At 35.4% G+C, this 22,500-nt stretch overlaps 1 protein-coding gene across 1 annotated transcript in view; it reads left to right on the top strand.

The window, feature by feature from the left end:
- DCC (DCC netrin 1 receptor) overlaps positions 1 to 22,500 on the top strand; it is a 1,116,938-nt gene that overhangs the window by 819,607 nt on the left and 274,831 nt on the right. The window contains exon 12 of the mRNA XM_037016530.2: positions 452 to 501. Within this exon, the coding sequence (XP_036872425.2) occupies positions 452 to 501 (50 nt within the window). The remainder of the gene's footprint in view (positions 1 to 451; positions 502 to 22,500) is intronic.

Genomic DNA, 22,500 nt, shown 5'->3' on the forward strand with positions numbered 1-22,500 from the left:
TATTTCTTCTTTCCATTTCTTAAGAGATAATAAAGATTGCATTAAAAGGATTAAACAACATGAATGACCATTAGAATGACATATTTCATCATAAAACCATGCAGATGCCCAAATACAAAATATCTTAAGCCCTTTAAAACCACTCTAGGAAATCTCCTGTGTGTTTTTATTGATTTCTCTGGGAAGGCTATTGCAAGAAAGCTGTAAATGGCAGTATTTGGAATCACAGCAGGGGCTCTCTTTGCCTAACAGTTTTGGGGGCTCCCTAGATAGATAACTGGCTCGCCAGGTAAGAAAAAATAAGCAAATATAGTTATTTTTCATCTCTCCAGGAAAATTTTGAAGTGCCACCTAGGTCAGCCTACCTAATTATTACGATGAACTCTGAAAAAGACATGCTCTCCTTAGTGCCTATGGCAGTAACCATCTCATCTTGTTTCATTCCTTTTAGTGCCAAGTGCCCCACCTCAGAACGTCTCCCTGGAAGTAGTTAATTCAAGGGTAAGTCTTTGAAATGCTCACTGTTTCATTATCTACACAGACATATAACTTTTACTTGCTTATCCACTTCCTTGGGTGAGTGGCGGCGCCCATGTGAAGAAATGTTCCACAGCAGTGCAGACAGTGACACTGATCCCACATCTTCTTCCACCATGCTTGAATTAATTAAAGGAAGGTTGTTTTTTTTTAATAATGTTATACTTGATTTTATAAATGTAACAAAGGCTATTCCATCAGGAAACAAAGTTGTATATTGCCCTATAGCCACCAGTATAGGGCATAATGTGCTAGCCAGAAGGAAGAAGTGAATGTAGGAAAGAATAAAACAATTGAAAAGGTGGAACAAAGGAAGTCTTTGTTTCCTGAAAGATTAATCAGGATTAAATATTTCATCACCATCCCCATTCTTCCTTTATTAATAGGACATTGACGGCCTTTCTTGACGTCCAATAAAGTTATACTTGTGAAATAGTGTTACTCAGTGATTAATGTTTTCCTGATACAGAAAGCTGATACAACTTTCAAAAGAGCTTAAATTTGGCTAGGTATAGCTGAAGATAAGGAGCCTATTGCCAGGAATCAGTTTTCTAGAAATAATTCCCTTATTTCATGTGTGTCTTGGGGTTGAAAACAAGCAAAGCTAGGCAGTAGAGTGAAGCAAAGAGGGATTGGTCTGATTTCGTTTTCATTGCCTGACTGTGTGTGCTCAGGTGTATCATTTCACTATCCCTGGTCCTCAGTGAGGGGGGATTGGCCTTACTGGTCTCTAGGCTCTGGGGACAGCAGAGACATTACATGGGTCTTTGAGAAAGTCATACTCTGATTTTTAATCCTAGCTTTCCCTTTTAATAACTATGTGTGATCTTAAAAGTTTCATACCCCATCAAACCTCAGTTTGTATATCCATATAGTATGAGTGCCAGTGCCTTCCTTATTGATTTATTGTGAGGAAGTAGTATATAACACTGCAAAGGATCTAACTTAGTAACTCTTACTTCACTCAAGGTACAATTCCTTGCTATATTTTGTAAAAATCTCTGTTGAAGTCCTGTTTTGTGACCTTGATCACATTTGCCTCTGTAATGAATTTAGCTCTTGGAGCTAGTGAAATGTCTCTAAATTGTAAGCCTCTTAGAGTTCTAGGCACAAATAAGAACTAGTGAAATAAATATGAAATCAGAAGGGAGAAAAATAAATGAACTTAGGGAGAAAAAGTTGAGCTAAAGGAAAATAACCAGAAATAAACATCATTCTAAAAAAGACATTATTTGCAACAATATTCAAAGTTTTATAAATGCACCACTGAAATTAAGAGATTGTCAAGTCAAAATCAAGTAGATTTTTATAATATAGGTTGTTAATGAATGAAATTTGGAGAGCATATTGTAGTTTCTGTTGTATTAGGACTCATATTTAATAGAGTTTTACTCATCTCACATCTTTCTTCCAGGACAGAACATACACATTTACATAAGCTATTGTGTGTGTGTTTGCTCATATTCTTTAAAAGTCTAGTCCAGAAAGGTTGAATGTTTTCTTCTGCATATGGTATCACTGAATGACACTGGATGCTGACTCTGTGTAAATATGGATTGATTACCTTCGTGAAGAGGGAATTCCTGCTTTGCAAAACTGGGTTTTTCAACTGACTTATATGTATGTATACAAATATCACAGCCCATACTCTTCTATAATATCCCATGCTTGTAGCAATCAAATATAAACACTCCTGTCTCTATCTCATGTCATTGTATCTGAAACATTGCACTGCTAGAAAATCTAACTTGTTCATTAGCTTTTCAGAATAAAAACAGCAGACCCAGGCACTAGAAAGACTCTCACTCTTCACTTCTTCCCTCTGTTATCTTATTTCTTAGGTTTTAAGTAACTATAAATTATGAATTATTTTTCTTGGATTGTTACGAAGGGGAAAGAACCTGGATGTTCAAAATGCTGGTTTTTTATTCCCTGTATATTGAAAAGAAAGACAAAAACAATATTCTGTTTTGATACTCTTTGAAACAAAAGAAAGTTCCCAAATATATTTATATTTCTTCCTACTGCCATTTGAAGGAACAAAATTTGATGAGAAAGAAACATTGCAGTTGAATATATGTATTTTAGACTAACAGAATTATGACTCTCATGTTATTCATTTTACTTGATATTTTACCTAATCTAGATTTTTTGGCTTAATCTACAAGGAACAGAGTCATACTTTAACACTTTATTCTATATCATTTGCAATTACAGAACATAACTGATCATTTTATTGACACTCAATGAGGAAATTTAGGTGGCGCCAATGTTTTTGTACACAGCTGGCTAGGACTTCTGTATGTAGAACTGAGATGTTGCTGTAATATAAAATGACCATCTATAGGTGTCTGTTAAGGTAATGACTACCTATCAGGTAGTTAGAAATCATGTTCCAGAGTGTGCAAACACAGAGATCCTTATGAATTTAGATAAAAGACCCCAAAGAAATTGTTACCAGATTGTTCTTGAAAACCCAGTAGATTACCTTTATAAAGCTATAATCACAGAATAGACTCGATTCCCTTTTTGCAGGCTAACAGTTAATACAAGTTTTGTTTTGAACCAATGGCTTTACCTGTAGATACTAGATTTTAGGTAATAATAGGTCATTATTAGATAGTTATTTCTCATACTAAAATTTCTTTACAAGAATTAACATCTTCACAAGAGAAGAAAAAATAATGGTTTACAGTGTGTACTTTAAAATGTGGTTGTTTTATTAGGAAAACTTTTACAAGGATAGTTTTCTTAAGATTTTACTTTGAAAGTCAATTATTATTTGAGGAAATAAGTATTACAATTTAATTAGCTAGAATATAAAGCACGAGTTTATAGAATGCAAAGAGCTTATGTCAACACTTGGCTGTATTCCTGTGTTCTAGTACAAAGGCTCTGAGAACCTGAATATTTAGAGAATGCTAGAATTCGAGATACTTGAGCTCTTTATTAGCTCTTTATGTTCTTGGAAAAAAAGAGCATCTGAGTTTCTTTGATTCATCCAACATTTACCATGTACTTATGATATATCCTGCTGTGTACTGTATATGTACCCACCATACTACTGTATGCACATATGTGACCCAGTCTTTGCCTCCATGGATCTCACAGTTTGGTAGGAAAACATATGAGAGAAAATCCACTCCTCATCTAACCACATTTAATCTGTTGTAATTCTTCAAAGTTGATGCTATTTCACTATTGATAAAATGAGAAGGTTGAAGAAGTAATCTCTAAAATCTCATGCGGCTCCAAACCTCTGTAACTGTATTTTCACTTGTTAAGCCTTTTCTCAATCATTTGATATTTACAGAACTGGAGAAAATGGGACAAGCATATTGATTAAAGTATACTGAACTTAATTTATAAGTTCAGCTATGTATCAATTAAGCATTGTAGGCTGATTACAAAGAACGAAATATTAAGCCAAATTTTTAGAAGATCCGGTATATCACCAGACCTGGATCATGGTACGGGTTTAGATTTTGTAAATGCAGAGTAGTAGATTCCTCTCATTGTATCACCGCACTTTTCTATCGCTGAAATGTTTATCCCTGAACAGATGCATCTGTGTGGCTGTCATCTTATTGGGTTCCTAAAAGCTGGAACCCAGTTAATCAAACAGTTCAATAGTATGTGTGATGTCTACACTGCAGCAGGAGAAAAAAGTATCTTCTTGCATCTTAGCATCCCACTCCCCCATGTGTGGGCATATTTTGTCATGCTTAAGTAACTCGAACATTAGTTTGGTGAGGATAAAATTCCTTTTACTCAAAAACTACCCAAAGGGAGAATCAAAACAGCAGCTGATCATTTTGGCCCCAGATAGTTGAATATATTTTACATTTTTTTCTTATAACAGAGAGGGAATCTAAGTGTTGTGTCATTGGGTAACCTCAGAGGAGCATGCTTCCAAAGATGTGGTGTGACAGGATGGGTTTTCACTGAGGGCTCTGCCTCCTGCCATTGAGCTAGTGATAATTCTCTTATCAACAGACATTGACAGTGAAGTGGACAGCTGAGTGAGTCATTTGCATTCGATTCCCAAGTGGTGTGCGGACTAGATAGAGACCATAAGCAAAGTGCGAAAAGTGAGGAGAGGAGAAGGTGCCAGAGGAATGAGAAACAAAGAGGCAGTGTGTGATGTATTAGGTTTTATATAATAGTAATTTAGGTCCTCAGTGTTTTTCTCTGACGTTGGAGCTATCTTCTCTTGGCTCAGCAAGGACACTTGAATTCACACTCTTCCCTGGCACACTGCAACCTCCCTGGAAACACACTGTTCACGTGGGTGTTCCGGAGCCACGTCCCCAGTCTCACCATCCTTTCTGTACATGTTGGTCTCCTTCCTGTATGTTTTCCACAGGCATAGGCCTCAGATGGCTTACACACACACACACACCACATTTTTTGTTTGTGAGTGCTTCCAAATCCTTCGTGAAATACGCTTTGGCCTCTGAGCTTTTGGAGCCAGTGATCTGAGTCTTCCTCTCACAAGCACAGTGGTTTCTGAAATGGATGCAATGTAAAGAGAAAGGACACATAGGAGACTTAGACAATTGATTCCACATGAAGATAAATTTGAAACTGCCACTGAAATAAGATTTATACCCACAAACTCCACAATGGTGTTTGTACTCAATCATAATACGCAGAACATTTGTGCTTGAATATGGTGTCCATTCTGGTTATCCATGCACTCAATACCTGTAGATGTAGATCTCTCATATATGTTTTTAGTTATTGATGCCTTCATTGATTCATTACACAACTGTCCTTTGAGCATAGATAATGTCTAGGAACAAGGATTGAAACAGTTTTGGGAAGGGTATGAAGGTAGGAACATAAGTATAAGGCAGGCAGTGTTTCCTGGTAGTTCTTACAGTCTAGTCTTTCTGTGTTTGCCTAGAATTTGTAAAATAGACAGGATACAGGTGTTTGTATTATGTTAAATCAACCAACATGGAATAATTCATGTGACTCCCTCAAGAAAAAGGCTGTTTGGTCTGTAATTTAGATACAACCTATCTTCAGATGTCTGCTATCCTACTTAAGTTTTTTAAAAAGTAAGTACTTTCTTATTGCAGTATATATATATATCACATAAATTTTACCATTTTAGCCATTCTTAAATGTACCGTTCAGTGGCATAAGTATATTCACATTGTCATTCAGCCATCATCATCCATCTGCAGGACTCATCTCATCTTCTCAAATGCAAACTCTGTCCGCATGAAAGAACAATACCCCATTTCTCTCCTTTCTCCAGGCCCAGGAACCACCATCTACTTTCTGTATCCTGTCGTACTGTGTAAGAAAGTGAAGAAACCAATTCATAGAAAAATTTTTGATTGCCTTTTTACCTTATCTTAAGAGAGAAATGAAAACACTCTTAAAGTTTTAGGTCTTCACTCTCCCAGGGAAATGAATGATTTAATAAATTATAGCGGTCAAGGATATATGCAGATGCTTTAATTGGCTGGCAAGAAACACCTCACTTCCCATTGTTGATACTACTTTCAGTATACTTCTTTTCCAAGGTCGCACATTTATGAATTTTTTAAAAATAAAATCAACTGACAAAGGCAACTGCCACATTTATTAATAAGGACTATAAGCATGAAATTGTTCTGGGGTAACTCTGAACATATAACTTTGGTCACCAACATCAGTGTTATATCCCAACACAACGTAGATCAGAACTCCTAACCCTTAGCTAAATCAATCCTTTGTTTGAAGCCCAATTATCAGCAGTTTCCATCCTTATTTTAGTGAAAACATAGTAAATGCATAAACTATGAATGGGAAAGATATTAGGATAGTAAAAAAAATCAGAATAATCATTTTTCAATAATATAAATGCATCATGCCAAATTAATTGCATTCTTGGAATAAGCAGAATAAGAGAATACTCTGGAAATTCAAAGCACATCTTTGCATCACATGATTACTCATTTTTCTAGAGCTGTTCTTCCATATCTGTCCAGAGAATACTTATCTCATGGCACTTTCCATGCAGCGATGTTGCATAATTTAAAAAATTGTGAGGAATGAAAGTCCCCTACTGGCAATACTAAAGACTATGAAAAATATTCACTTAAATCTGCTTTACCCAGATTTAATGACTTCTTTCTACAAAAGCCTTTTATACTAAATACTATCTTTAAAACTTTTTCAAAGTTACTTATCTTAGTACCATCATATGCATTCCAAATCAGAACAATGTACTCCATGAATTGAGCAATTTCATCCCCCCAAAAAGAACATTCTTAACCAAATCAATTTAAAAGTATATTCATTAGAAAATAAATTAAATTTATAAAAAGCTAGAAGGGAATCTAGAAATGGCCTTTATAACTTGCCTATGTACGTTACTATTGAATAGGGCGTTGAGAGCTACCTCTGACATCTATCACAGAATTTGAATAAGTTAGAGACATTATTTAATTTCCATTTCTACATGAACTTTTGAAAATGTAAACAGGATTAGAAAAACATTTTCTAGAATGTTCTTATCTTCATACTTCAAATAGTTAAATATATCATGTTTTGTTGTGGGTTTAGAGGTCATTGTATTATGCTCTTTCCAAATGTATTCTAATCACTACCATTTAGTATACCTGCACAAGGGATTTTGACAAAAAAGCTAAAATATGTGCTGGAATACCATTCTCTTTCGTGTTCTAGTCCCATTTTAATATCACCTTGTAATCTGTACTTCATCACACACGTTTCTAATGGTTGCATTTCTGTTTGGCTCTGAAGGCAAAGCTCACTTTAGCCTTTCCATGAAGTTTAATGAGATTCCCCTCAAGTCATACATTTTTGAAAAAGTGGGAGGCTTAATAATGGGCTTCAATTAAATGAACCTAGGTCTAGTGATAAGGTCTCTGATTTTAATTTAGTTCATGGAAGTTGCCCTTATAGTTGAAATGGTTGATTAGTCGGAGGACATGAATAAGTTCAGTCCTACCACTATGTAAAAGCAGTTGCTAACTATGTGATTTGAATTTAGAGATGTTGAAACATTCACCTATATGCAAAAAAATTTAATTCAGTAGCATAGGTTAAAATACGGTTTTCCTTGGAAACAACTGTGAAAATAAAAAATCCTTTATGTGAAAGATTTAAGACAATAGCACACAGGTTATTGCAATTAACATTCCTGACACATAGTTAAGGAGCACCTAATTATAATTGTAATAATAATAACAGCAATAACGAATTTTTTTAGCAGGTATTTTGTGCCTGGCAATACACTTAGCAATTAAAGCACTATTTCATTTACTTCTTATAATAACCCTATAAGATAAATATCATTTATTAAATCACTTACTGGAATACTAACTGTGAGCTGAACTTATTGCCACAAAAGCTACAAAGAAGGCAGTCAAATGTCCTTTCATAGAGTTTACTTATATTCAAATACAGGGAGAGAGATTGATAAGCACACAGAAAAATGAACAATTAACCCAAGAAAATGGTAAGTTATGTGAAGGAAATTGAGCTCCCAGAAGGACCTGATTTAAATCAGACTGATAGGGAAACACCCTTTAAGGAGCTGACACTTGTGCTGAGACAAGAATATGAAAAAGGGCCATTTAGGGTAAAGCATTCCAAGTAAAGCTAGTAGGTAAGTACAAAAGCCTTGAGAAGGGAACTCTGTGCATGAGTGTGAACCTGAATAGCAATATGGATGGAGCACAGACTGCTGGGCACAGATCATGTGGGGCTTGGCAAAAATTGAGATTTCATTTTGTGGATGGTGGAAAGGGTTTTGAAAAGGGAGTGATCTCATTCAACTGTTTAAAAGATCACATTGGCTGCTGTGAGAAAAATCTGTGGGGAGGGGACAGAGTGGAAGCAGGGAAACCAGTTAGGAGACAATTGAGTGATCTGTGTAAAGATGATTGTGGCTGGAACCTACAGTCATTAGAGCAGATGAAGAGAAAAGTGGAAAAACGCATGTGTTGCATTTAAAGCCATTAAGATTGGCTAATGTCTTAGATATAAAGGGCAGGGGAAAGAGAAGAGTCAAGGATAAAGGTTAGATTTTTGCTACAAAAATTGAGTGAGAGCTAGAGCTGTTTAATGAGATGAGGATGAGTGGATTGAAAAATAGGTTTAGAGGTAGCAATCAGTTCTTGGGCATTTTGAATTTGAGATAACTACTAGACATACAATTAGGGATGTCAATCAAGTAGACAATTTGGTTTATGAACTACCAGTCTGATAACAGATCATGCCAGGAAATATAAATTTAGGAGTCACTGTCGTATCAGTAGCACCTAGGGAGAGATTATAAGTAGAAAAGAACTGGCTGAATCTGGGGCCGCTGCACATTTAGAGATTGGACGGATGAGGAGGAGTAAGAGTGGTAGGAGAAAATGAGGAGGGGTGGTGACAGAAGCCAGGGGGGAGAGTGTCTCCTAATTATGGGGCTGCTAACTGTCCTGTCCTGATGGGAGATACAGTAAAATAATGACAGCAAAGTGACTGCCCTGGGACGAAGCCTGGAAATGGAAAGAAAGCTGAGAGATTGCATGGACGGCAGATGATGTTTTGAGAAGTTTTGTTGTGAAGTAGAACCTAGAAATGGTAGTAACTTTAGGAGGTGGTAGGCTTGAGGAAAGGGATGCAAATCAGAATTCAATATAAGCTTTGCCTTCAAAGGGTTTACATTATCAGTGGGATTAGTTCCCAGACAGAAGGCAACGTCAAGACGGGAAGCTAGGAGATGGGGCCAGTGACCCAGCCGGTGAGCCTCAGAATGAGTGGGAAGCACAGGAAGAGATGGTTGTAAATGCTGAGAAAGGACAGCTAAGAAGGGGATTTAAAAAAAAAAAACACATTTCTCTGACTTCTCAGTTTTTTCCCAGGGTGTACTTACACATAAGATTCTATCTCTCACAGCAATGTATTTCTCCCTGGTGAGCCTAAAAACACCTCAATGAGCTGCAGATTGTTAACTGAGCAAAGCTGACGCCTCAGCAAACTTTGTCAAACAATCTTAAAGATTTCTAGCACTTCCAGATGCAATTCTGGTTTTTCCTCACTTCTAAGTTCTACAATATATTTCTTATGGACACTTTGAAGGGGAAAATTGAGATCACATCGGAGATCTTTATCACAGCTCTCAAGGTTTGTTGGCAATAAAATAAAACCTCTAATTATTTTAGCAGCAGTTGTCTGGGAACATTAGGAAGTGTATGTTAGATTCAGAGAGAATGCAAATCAGAACACTGGACATGCATTTTATTAACAAACATTTTTAATTTAAAGAATAAGCAAAACTAAACCAAATGAGCATAAATTAGGTAAGTATAGAGCAAATGTTGCCAGGTAATAGTGCAACTCTCTAAATATAGACTATTATTTTAACATATAGCTGTGTTAGCCACCAAACTAAGTCTAGTATATCTTCCCCCTGAAGTCATTTTAGCTTAATCTCATTAAAAAGCCCACTAACATTATGCAATCTGAATATATACTCTCAATAACACTTAACATTGGATTCTACTTATTTCATTTATTATGTTGCTCTTTCACACAGAAAATGATGGCCTGCCTCAGTTTTCCAAAGCTGTTCAAAACATTACTCAGGCCACTGGAAAACTATGTGAAATCGACAGAATCTAAACGCATCACTTTCACATTTCCTGAACATTTGTAGAAAGTACTCTACATAGTGAATACAAATGGATTTTTCAAATACATTGGAAAGTATGTAATAGTAGGTGTAAAAGTATTGAAAAACAACTTAATATTTTCAGAAAAGTAACGCGATCATATTACATATTTAGTCTGAATGCAACTGGGAGAAATTACTTGTGTCATCTACAAATAACTTTGTTCCAAGCTAAATGATAAGAAATTCTGTTTTCTTCTTTTTGTAGTAACCCAAATTCCTTCTACCTAAATATTTTTCATCTTTCAGAGAAATCTGACAGACCATTTTGTGTTTTAGCTGAGAGGCAGTATAGACAGTTGTCTATATTATTTTTACGTGGATAAAGTTGAAGAGAAACACAAAAGGATTCACAGGTGAAGAGATGCCTCATACTGTCTTTAAATAAATTCATATTTTTCAAATATGAAGCTGACTGTAGATTTTTGTCTTTTATGCATAGATGAATCTAAATGTTGCAAAGTATGTATATGTCTATGTCCATGGCTGCAGCATCATTGTGTATTTCTCCAGAGATGTCAGTGTTTCAGTATTTCCAAGTTGAGTTTTCTTTTTTTGCACTTGAAAGAAAGAAAAGGCATATTTGCGTTTCATTTACATGCTCATGTACATAATTCTCTTGATGACAGCAAACGTAATGACATTTAAAGAGAACAGTTAAAAAAACCCAAACACTTTTTTAAATTGGAAATTTCATAAGAGAAAAGGCAATGAAGAATTTAAAGCTTATTTCTGTTACAACCTTGGGTTAATTCTTTTCATGTATTTATTCATATGTGCATTCATTTACTCATTTGTTTGTTTAATAATAAATATTCATTGAGTATTTGCCATGTGACAGACACTAGCTAAACACTTCAGCTCTGCCAGTTTAATAGAAGGTGTTCCTAGTTGCTTGTCATTCTGGAAACCTCAACACCTCCATGAGTGGCATCAATGAATGAGGAGCTCTGACAAGTGACAACACCTGAGATGGAATAGAGTTTCTGCTCTAATGCAAAAAATTGACTCCTCTCGCTACAGTAAAAGGAGCAGATGCTTGCCCTTGCCTGTTGTTTAAGAGGCGGTTGGGACATTTTTTTCTTTTATTATACATAGCTTTGTTATAGCCAAAGCTGTTCTGGGTTTATGAGCTATCAGGTCTCTGGAGCTGAACCTCAGCTACAGAGGGAAATGAATCTGCTCATTGTCCTCCTGTTCTGGAACTGAGGCTGGGTGTGGCTGAATGAGCTCGTGCAGGCTCCCAGCTCCAGCTTGGAGAAAGGACACGTTGTAAGCCCAGAGTTGGAGTTCTCAAACTTTAAGGATCATAAATATCCCAAAGGGGCAGGTGCTTGTTTAAAATGCAGAATCCTTTCCCCACACTCCCAGCACATGCTTGTCTGATTCAGTAAGTCTCCTGTCCAGGAAACTCATGTTTTCAGAAAACAGTCTGAATCATATAGATGAAGATAATCTATAAATCCCACTATAATAAATCTTAGTAGATCAATGGTTTTCAAACCATTTTAATACAATAAAGCCATTAATAAAAACAATTTTATGTGTCATCTTGATGTATGTAAAGGCAAAGATAACACAAAAGCAAGGATACTGTCACTGGTTTCTGGGATGAGGTCAGGGATATACTGGAGTTAGCTTGGACTGGCTCCAGAGAGCCCATTGTTAATTTCTTTTAGGAATTTTGTAAACCCATTGTTAAACACAATCGTTATTCAAAACTAACATAAATAGTTGTTATATTAATATTATATTTATATAAATGTATAATTAGTTAAGTTGTTTGCTATGTATCCAAGCCTTGAGGTCATTTACAGCCCATCTGTATGGTGGAAATACTGCACAATGGGGTGTTTTTATGCATCTCTTCCCAACCCTCTTTCAGTGACGTCACATCGGTAGTTGCAATCATCCTTGCTGGTGTTTTACACCATAGAACTCAGCAAATGCTACCAAGCAAGGCTACTTCTCCAAGAGAGCTAATTTTTACACAGTTATTAGCAAACCACCAGGAAGGGTGAGTGCTGGGCATCTTCTCCCTCAGTTCCCTCAGCGGCCTCTGAGGTTATCGCAGGAAAACAAAACATAAACAAAGAATCAAATCCAGTTATGTTATGGCTATGAACATGAAGATGTTGAAAGTCAGAAAGGAAGAATGAAAAGGAAAATTGAGTCCTTTACCTTAAATGGATGCCTTTTACAAATCTGGTCATGAGACCAGGAGCCTTGACCCTTTATTCATAATCCTAGGGAAAACCACTAGGGTAGATCCAAATAATTACTCTGCTACCTGGTTATCTTTTCTCTGGCTCCTTTACAGAATAACGAATAGTAAGGTTTAGAGAGGGTATACACAGTGTATCTGTACACACACACACACACACACACACACACACACATATATACAAATTACACCTTTGTTTTTTAATCCAGAAAGTGGTCCATCCATCTTCAATGATTATGATGAATGAGAAACACCTCTCTCTGTACCTTCTTTGAAATGCAAGTGACCATCTTGTAAAATAAAACCACATTTAACATTTACTCTAGCAAATGTACTCAGAGATATTTTCCTACTTATTGTTTATGTCTGACACTTTTGTTTTTAACACTAGCGTATCATTTGATATGCCCCCAAAGTAGATTACTCAGTGTACTTAATATCTTTATAATGAATATAAGTCCTTTCATTAGTAAGTGGATTATTTCAGTCTTTTTAAAATAAAATGATCATTTTTTAAAGATATTTAGCAAACTGTTGTTTTTGTCTTACGGGTCTCCAGTATCTAATTTTACATAATAATCTGTAGTCTTGTGACTGACATTTGGCCATTTATTCATTAATTCTTTTTATGGACTCATTTATTCAACCAAGAGTTATTAAGAACCTATTATTTAACAATTAGATACTGGCATCCCTTAAGAAAGGCCTTCTCATTAAATAATCTGAAATTTAGACTATTGAGGTAAACCATCTGGATTGCAGGATAAGTTAAATAGACTAGTGTGTACTTTTTTCCTCTTATTTTGAATTATATATAATGGGAGCAAACGGTTGCCTTCAAAATCTTCACTTAAACATTATAAAATACCTTAAAATGTCGTGTATAGAGATTCAGTCTGAAACACCAGATGAAATTTTTGTTTCAGTCAATCATCTGTATGATTTCTGTCTGTAATTGAGGGTAAATACCTTTATTTTTAGAAATATCTGCTTAAGTAACATCATATAGTTTGAGGCCTAGTTTTCCTTGAGTTGTATATTATGTAAACTTGTGTATTCTATTCTTGAATAAAATGAACATGGCTTTTTCTGGGAGTATTTTCTAGAATTCTAGTTTTGATTTTAGCACTGATGTTTCCTTCCATATTTGGGGGGGACATGGATGTCAGGAACTTTACTGTGGGATACAACTTGACAGAGTGACACACACAGGAATCAGATGTTATCAGTAAGCAAATATACTTATTCTCTGATATGTGGGTCTTGTAAGGAGCTGTCATTGATGGGATGTGGTGCTGTTTAGCCAAGGGGAGAAATACGTGTCATGCTGTCACATCAGATTTAGTTCAAACTAAATAAACATTTTTGTTATAATATTGTTCTTGGGAAATATACTTATGAATATGCTCATGGGTCTTTGGATGAGAAGTCATAAATAACTATAAAGTACATAAAATAGTACCTGTCATAATAAGCACATGATAAAAGAAATGCATACTTATTATTACTATCACTAACTGTACCTGTGAAGTGGCCTGTAAAGTGACCATTTCAACAAAACAGTGCATCCCGTCTTCACCTACTGCCAGCCATCAGCAATCTTTTGCCTGACTTGCGAGAATTATGACCAATGATATTAATTCATTTGGGAAGCTGTTTTTCTTTAATGAACTTGACACTTAAGTCAATTCTGAATTTTATATTTGATGGACTGATTTTTCAGAGCCTGACAAATACCAATTATGTGAGTATTAATTGGAGTCAAATTTTTTAAATGTGTGAGTCCTACACAAATTCTATTTAATCCTCATGGTGTTACATGTATCTTCCAGTATTAATGATTTTAATTCAATCCACCTTCCCAGAATCATCATTAATTTATCTTGAACCTGTAATTTTCATTTTGTTGATTCACAAAATAAGTGCTGAAAGGCTCTTATAAGCCCAGTCCTTCAGTCATCCATTAGATATGTGAATCCCCTTTATAACACCTTCTAAGTCATGTCTCAGCTGCTTTGCTGACAGGAGATTAATTTTTCCCTCTAAGCAACCATTTTTGGCATATGGTCTAACTTTCAGAAATTTATATTCAACATGAATTGCTCTTTCTCCCTATAACTTCCATTCATTTGTCATAATTATTTCCCCTGGGACTATATGGAACAAATTAAGTAAGTGAGTCTAGTGACTTTCTCTTACGGCATGACTCTAAATATTCAAAGATGTCTATCAAGCCCCCCTTCCCTCCACATATTTTCTCCAAGCTAAATATCCTTATTTCTACAAATATTTCTCACTTGCTTGTCAGCTCCTGACTCAGTATGTCATCCTCCTCTTCTTAGTTTGCAGATGTCATGTGATTATCAAACATCCCTTGAGGGTACCTTCCTCATCTTAAATATTACAACATTCATGTAATCTACAATCACACTGATGTTATGGGTAGTCACATTATCTTGTGGACTGATTATACAACTGATTCTCCACTAAGATCTTTAACTATTCCATGAATGATGGTTACAAACTATCTCCTTCCCTCTCTTCATGCCTTTGTTGGAATCATATGCAAGACCTCTTCATTTGTCTTTAAGACATGTTATCTCAGATTAGATCTATGACAACCTCACAAATTCCCTTGAATTCTTCACACACTCATCCAACATCAATAAACAAAGATTGGTTGTACATCTGGTACATGTCAGGCAATGTGCAAGGTGCTAATTCTGTCATGCAATTATTCAATACAGCACTCAACTTCAATTGGCCTCCTCTTTCCCAACGATTTGCTCCCCCACTTTAATTCATCCTCCACCCTTAGAACATGCCTTAACCTTATTTTCTTCCCCTTGACACACTTTCATTAAAACCTTAAACTCCAAAACCATCCTAAGTGATGGCTGTTTTTCCTTCCACATTTCTACTGTCTTCACTCACAATAAATTGATAAACTTCATAAAAACTTTCAGCTTGATCCCTTCACTTTTTTTTTCATTTATCATTTTCCACATTATGTCACTCTCATTTTCAAACTGGACCTGTAATTGGTCATGTAGTAACCATATTCAACACTCTCAGTGTTATTTTAATTTTGTTTTGCTTTGCCTTAATACTATTTTTATTTAACCCCTGGTATTCTATCAACTTCCTTACCTGTTTCTAAAGTCAAGCTAATGAGTGCTGAGAGAAAATTCTACAATGGCTAGATGTGAAGGACCCCAAACAAATCAGTAATCCTTTTCTCATGTTGACATTCTCCAGTTCTTCCCATATAGCTATCATATCAGTTACTAATCTAATACTCCTTTAGTTTTCCCTGTGTTTCTCTATGTCATGCACAAAATTAATTCTGAGATCTTTTCTGCTTTACACCAAATTCATATTTGTGCCTATGTCCAAAAGGTCAGTAGTATGCAGAGGCTGGGCTTCATTGACTTTGCCCTTTTTCATCCAAACTAAAATCATATCAAGAAATAGTTTTTCTGTACCTTTTTAAAAAGTACTTGACTTAAAAGGTACTGATTTATTTAAGTAATTATTATAGGTTTGCATTTCAGCTCATGTTCTATAGTCTCATGTTTACTGTATTTATTGTATTCTAATTCAAAGCCACAACAAAAGGAACCAATAAAAAAGAAAATGGTCTTCTGGCTTGACTTCCTGGTTTCCTACTGACCTGCATCAGATTTTACTTAAAGCTCTCCTGAATTATAATCGGCACTAAACAAGTGGACCATATTTATAATTTCATGACTGGTATACACGTTCTTTTGTATGGAATGGTTCAGGGATCTATATAAAAGCTAGATGCAGAAATGAAGTAGATATGTTTCCCATTCTTATCAGTTTCAGAATATATATTCCCCGGCTAGCTTTTTGTTGTTTTTGCTGGTACACAATGTCTGGCCTTATGTACCACACAAATCATAGGTGTGCCCTATGAAAAACTGTCATTCTCCTAAGCAGTAACTTAATGACATGTTTAGAAGAACGTTAGGGATAAAATAACCCAAGTCCCTCATTTAAAATACTATATAAAATATAGAAATATAGACATGTCTAAATCCCTCAGTAGTTTAGTTAACAGACCTGGAATCTAACCTCCAGTCATCTACCTCCATGAGGTATCTGTTCTATCCTGAAAGAAAGCACAGATGCATATTCACAAATTCTCAATGAGCTGGTTGTACCTTTTAATACCTATGTCTCTTAAAAATAATAAAATTTTTATTGGCTTAAAGCTGAAACCTTTTGATAATCATATGGTTTGTTCCTTTCTCTCTTTGTCCTTAAAATATATTCACTTTATTACTTAAGCAAGACAAATATGTGTAACAAAGGGAGAGTCACATAATTTCTGTTTGACAAACCTCCTAAGTATGAAGAAGGATGCCCTCTATATAGCCAATTTCCATACTTTTCATTCTAATGTTAATGATGTTATTTAAAGCATCAGCATCAAATGACATTGTTTCAAATGACTTCATGACACAGAGGGTACCTTGTGGAGGGAATATCAAGTAGAAGTTCTCAGGTGTTTTTCCCTTTAAAATGCAAAGGAAGAAATGCAATTACTGTTTATTATTTAGTTATCTAATGCCTGCCCATCATGTCTTTTTGAATTTGGCCCAGTAACTTATAATTAAAAGAATCATTATCTCTGCTGGATGTGGGCACAGATTCACATTATTTCAGTGAAAGCCTGTCTGCTGTCTCACTTTAATGAAAATTTAAACCCCTTAGAATGACATGTGGTACCCAGAATTATTTTTCTTTTGTCTGAAGAGAGATTCAGGGGAAAAGACTCCTAGAAAGAGAAGTCCCTGTTCCCTCCAATAGATTCTTATCTTCCAAGCATCCATTTTCATTTTTTGAAAGGACTGATGAGAAAAATATGAAGGTATCTACTCAATACCAGAAGAACATGAGTTAGTAGAGCAGAAACAAAGCAACTGTCTCCTGCTGCTATTTTTAGCCCAGGTTTATTTGGCTTTTAAAAAATTTTAGTAAAATACACATAACATAAACTTCACCATTTTAACCATTTTTAAGTTACAACTTAGGGGCATGAAGTCCATTTGTATTTTTGTGCACTCATCACCATTATCTATCTCCGTAACTTTTTCATCATTGCAGACAAAACTCCGGATCCACTAAACAATAACTTCCCCATTCCTTTTCTTCCCTCAGGCCCTGGTAGCCACCTGTCTACTTAGCACCTGTCTTTATGAATTGGCCATTCTAGGCACCTCATAGAAGTGGAATCATACAACATTTGCCCTTTCATCTGTGGCTTATTCCACTCAGCATAATTTTGAGTTCCGTGCATATTGTTGTGTGTTACAGTAACTTGTTCCTTTTTATTGCTAAATATAATTTCATTGTACAGATATACAGAATATATTTATCCATTCTCCTGTTGATAGGCCCTGGATGGTTTCCAGTTTGGGGCCATTATAAAGAAAACTGCAACACAATTCTTAAACAAGTCTTTTGTTGACATAAACTTTCTTTTGGGTAAGTGTCTAGATGTGAAACTACTGGGTCACAATTTAAACAAATATCTTACTTGATGAGAAAGTTTCTAAAATGCTTTTGCCAATTTGAACTCCCTAGCAGTGTATGAAAGTTCCAGTCGTCCAAGAGTAACCAACTTGTTAGACCTGTTAATTTGTTAGACTTGTTAATTTTAGAAAATCTAATGGGTATGTGGTCAGATATTGTGGCTTTCATTTGTATTTCTCTGAAAACTAAAGAAAGATATTGAAAATCTTTATATGTTTATTGGCAATTTGAACATTTTGTTTTTCCCATTTTCTTAAGTTGGGTTGCTAATCTTTTAAATTATTCATTTGTCAGAATTATTTAAACCTTCTAACTTAAAGCCTTTATTATACTTTTCTACTGTGAATAGTTACTCCACATCTGAGGCTGGCTTTTTAAATTTCTTGATACTGTCTTTTGATGACCAGAATTTTCAATTTTGATGAAGTCCCAGTTATGTTTTTCTTTTAGTATTAGTATATTATTTTATGATTCCAGATAGCTTTGTTTACCTGAGGTATGTAAATAATCTTCTATATTTTTTCAGACTTTTACATTTAGGTCTGTGATCCATCCTAAATTAATTTTTGTGTATAAATTGAGGGAGAGGCCAAGTTTTTTTTTTCATATCGCTCTCCAGTTTTGTCAGTACCACTTACTGAAAGACTCTCCTTTCCTCACTGAATTATTTAGTGCCTTTTTTGAAAAACAATTGACATACACGTTTATGTCTATGTCTGGACCCCTTTGTGTTCCACTTTTCTATTTGTTTATTCCTGTGCTGATCCTGTGTTGTCTTGATTACTGTACGTTTAGAGCTGACCTGGAAATTGGGTAGTTTAAGTGCTGCAGTGTTGTTTTTGTTCTTCAGAACAGAATGTTACCACTTGCGTTCCTGTTTAGACCATTATTCTCCACAGTGTACATGTCTTAGTAGGAAAATGTTCTAGATTCCCAGTAGAATCTAGATTATTAGATACTCTTTAATGATTAAACAAAGTAAGGACCATAAAATAACTTTCTGCCAATTATGGACACACATGCATGATGAGATAAAGCAGTAAGGGGGCCTAATGTTTTTTGGAGTACCTTTTATGAACCAGCATTCCGAAAAAGTTCTTTCCAGATCTTGTCAGGGTTAAATGTAACTCTCACAAAAAACACTGTGAGGTGCTTCTCATCTCCGTTAGTAGGTGAATATAATGAGGGTCAGAGAAGTAATCTGTTCAAAAGATTCAACTGGTTTTCTCTTCATTCTTGATCATCATAGCCAGTCAGTAACTATCCTGAGTCATCATGTAGGATGCCTGTTTTATAGTGAACAAGTGGATTTTTGGCTAGAGACAGGTCTGCCTTCCTAGCCAGTTGTCACACTGAATATGCACATAATCGAGAGCATAGTTTTAATAATCCTATAACAACCTAGTGGATCTTCCTTCAACATCATATCCAAAAGCACTTCATTTAAAAGTGAGTGGTTGTAAGAAAAGTTAAATTCTGACTCCTGCTGTTTTTCAAAATTATTATTGACTATAAAAAGTCCAATAGAAATGACGTTTTTTCTGCCAAAAAATGTGACAAACTGAGCCAACAGCATTAAACATTAATTGTTGTAAAATTATACATTAGTCACATAATCAAATTAAATAAACAACTAGATGATCATCATTGTGCTACCACTGAGAAAGAAGACCTTAATGCATAATTAACTTTAACTGTTAAATCTACTTCTTACTATGAGGACCTAAGATACCTTAAAGTTATCTTTAAACCTTTAAGCCAATTACTTTCGAAAAGAGTCTCACGGAGCCCTGTGTTTCACCTTCACATGGGAAACACTGTGGACGTCAGTAGTTAAAAGTTTCTTACATGTTTCTTATAATTGTGCATCTTACATTCTTTGAGTTTGCTATATGCTGATGATATTCTTTACGACAGCTATTGTCAATTATGATATGGAGAAATAACCATCTATAGGGAAATGTTACTTGATTATTACTCTCCTAATTTATAATTAGAAGATATATCGTGCCAAGTTCTAGGTGGCCTATGTGAATTTAGGTGAATTGTGGTTCCTCGCTTTATGCAATGTGAGTGGCTTTTGAGGATAAATGTTACATTTATGTACTATTGTTGCATTACAGCAGATTGTAACTATTATTTTGGAAATGCCTTTATAAATATAATAACCAATGAAGTAGTCATCTTATAATAATATATCTTAATCCTTAAAAAACTCTGACATAGATTCAAAACATTCTTGTTTTCATTGAAGATGAGGAAAATAAAGAAACAGAGATATTGATGATTTGTCCAAGCTCACACTCATTGCAGGTGGCCTCTATATTCCTGATAAACCTTATAATATCAATAGACATTAAAAATTATATATTAGTACGGAACTCACAGCCTGGAGGAGGAGTGAGACAAGAAGTCAAACATTTACAAATAAATTTGGGAAATGCTGTCATAGAGGTACAATAAGAGGAGAGGAGAACCTGACCCACAGTATGGAGACATTTTCCTACAAAAGGTGAACTCTGAGAAGTTAGTCAACTAATATTTATTGAAAGGGCCTTGGATATCTGTTATGTGCCATGCATATTCAATATACCCGATCTTCTTTAACTTTCACAAAAATCCAGCAAAGCCCATTACTACTCTCCATTTTATACTTGCAGAAACTGGAGGAATGAGAAGCCCAAAGAAGAGAGAAAATGACCCTTCAAAGTTTCTCCCAGGTGTATCGTATTGTGGTTCTCCAAAGCCTAAATATCTATGAATCACTGCATTTCCTTGCTTCTAGTTATTAATGTCCTCTGCTATAAGCTCTTGAGTTGGTGGCTCATGTTCAAAGAGACCATGGACTGGAAATGACTGTTATTCTGATAAATGAGTGAATTTACAAGCAGAGCCAGCACTGAGGGGGAAATCCACCTACAGGAAGGCCCACAGTGGATTATTACATCACTGGGCCTTTTGATTGGGGTTTTTGACATGATTAACAAGAAAAATGCTTCAGAATGTCAAATGAAGCCTCATAGATTTCCTGCCTTCAGTAGAGGAATTCAAATATTTTGAACACTAATATTCTACCCCAGGAATCAGGGAGTTATGGGGAAAGACCTCTTATTTTTCTTGATTTCACTTCAAGGGAGGTGGGAATGATTTACAGAATTTCAGATGGCCTATTAGAAGAATTCTTTTATTTTGAATACCCAGGGGTTGATACAGCACTGTAATTTATGTCTTTTATCTTAGCATGTGAAAGTGCCACATAAGCAAAATGGTAACATGATACACAGTTTAATCAGAACTAGGACAGAACAATAAAAACTATGCTTTTAATTTTACTTTTGTTAGAGAAGAATAGTAAGAAAAGAAATAAAAACATTTTGACATCCAAAATTTTAGTTCTACAATCAGAAAAACACTGTTTTCTCACTAATGGATAATACATAATCAGAAACAGTCATGCCTCTACTGTTTTCCAGAAGCATAAATAACAGAGAATTTTAATTTTTTTTTGTTATATTAGACAGTCTTCTCCCAGGGATTTTTTTAAAAGGCTCAAAGAGATGTCAGATAAGATGAGAGACAAATGCTAATATTTAAAAAATAATCATAAAAAAGCAGCAGGAGTAAGTGCACAGAAAGTTTCCATCTTTGATCGTTCCTTACACTGAATGTTTTCCCATCTCTGTTATGGCCTCAACCCCCTCTAAGTCACATAAAAAATCTTCTGTAAGTTTTGTGGGATCAACAATCTTCTCTGTGATTTGCTATTGTTATAGTCCGTTTTATATATAAAAAACAGAGAAATAAAAGCTTCCAATTCTGGTTACTTGCTGAAAGGATCAGAAATAGAGCTCTCAATTGTATCCAGGTACAAAATTTATAGAAAATGTATCTGACAATAATCTTAAAGGCATAAAAGGTTTTGGTGTCAAATGGATCCCAAAGTAAGTCTCACCATTTTGTAATTAATTAATTAATCATCTCTCTGTAAAATGAGACTAATACTAGATCCTCACTCTCCTAAAATTGTTGTTAGAATTGCAATAATGCCTCCAAATACACAGTACCAAGCAAAGGCTGTCATTACCTTTTTTTTAATTGATAATTCCTTTTTCCTCTGAAACTATGTCTTTTAGGGTTCCCAGACTCCAATTCCAACGTGCAGGGTCCCCCCCACAACATAACATCAACTCAGTTCAACTGGCTTCTGACACTGCCTGCCCAGAGGGGCCGGAAGCTAGTGGCAAGTCCCAGGTTTCTGACCAACAGGCTGCAGACTGGAGGTTCCCGCAGCCCCTCCTTGGTTCGATTAATTTGCTGGAGTGGCTCACAGAACTCAGGGGAACGCTTACTTGTGTTTACCGGTTTATTAGAGGATATAACAAAGGATCTGAATCAATAGCCAGATGAAGAGTTACACAGGGTGCGGTCCAGAACAAAAGAGCTTGCCTCCTCATGGGGCCTGGGAGCTGGTGTGGCAGTACACGGAAGC

Source organism: Manis javanica, chromosome 9, assembly GCF_040802235.1.
Source record: "Manis javanica isolate MJ-LG chromosome 9, MJ_LKY, whole genome shotgun sequence".
NCBI lineage: Eukaryota > Metazoa > Chordata > Mammalia > Pholidota > Manidae > Manis > Manis javanica.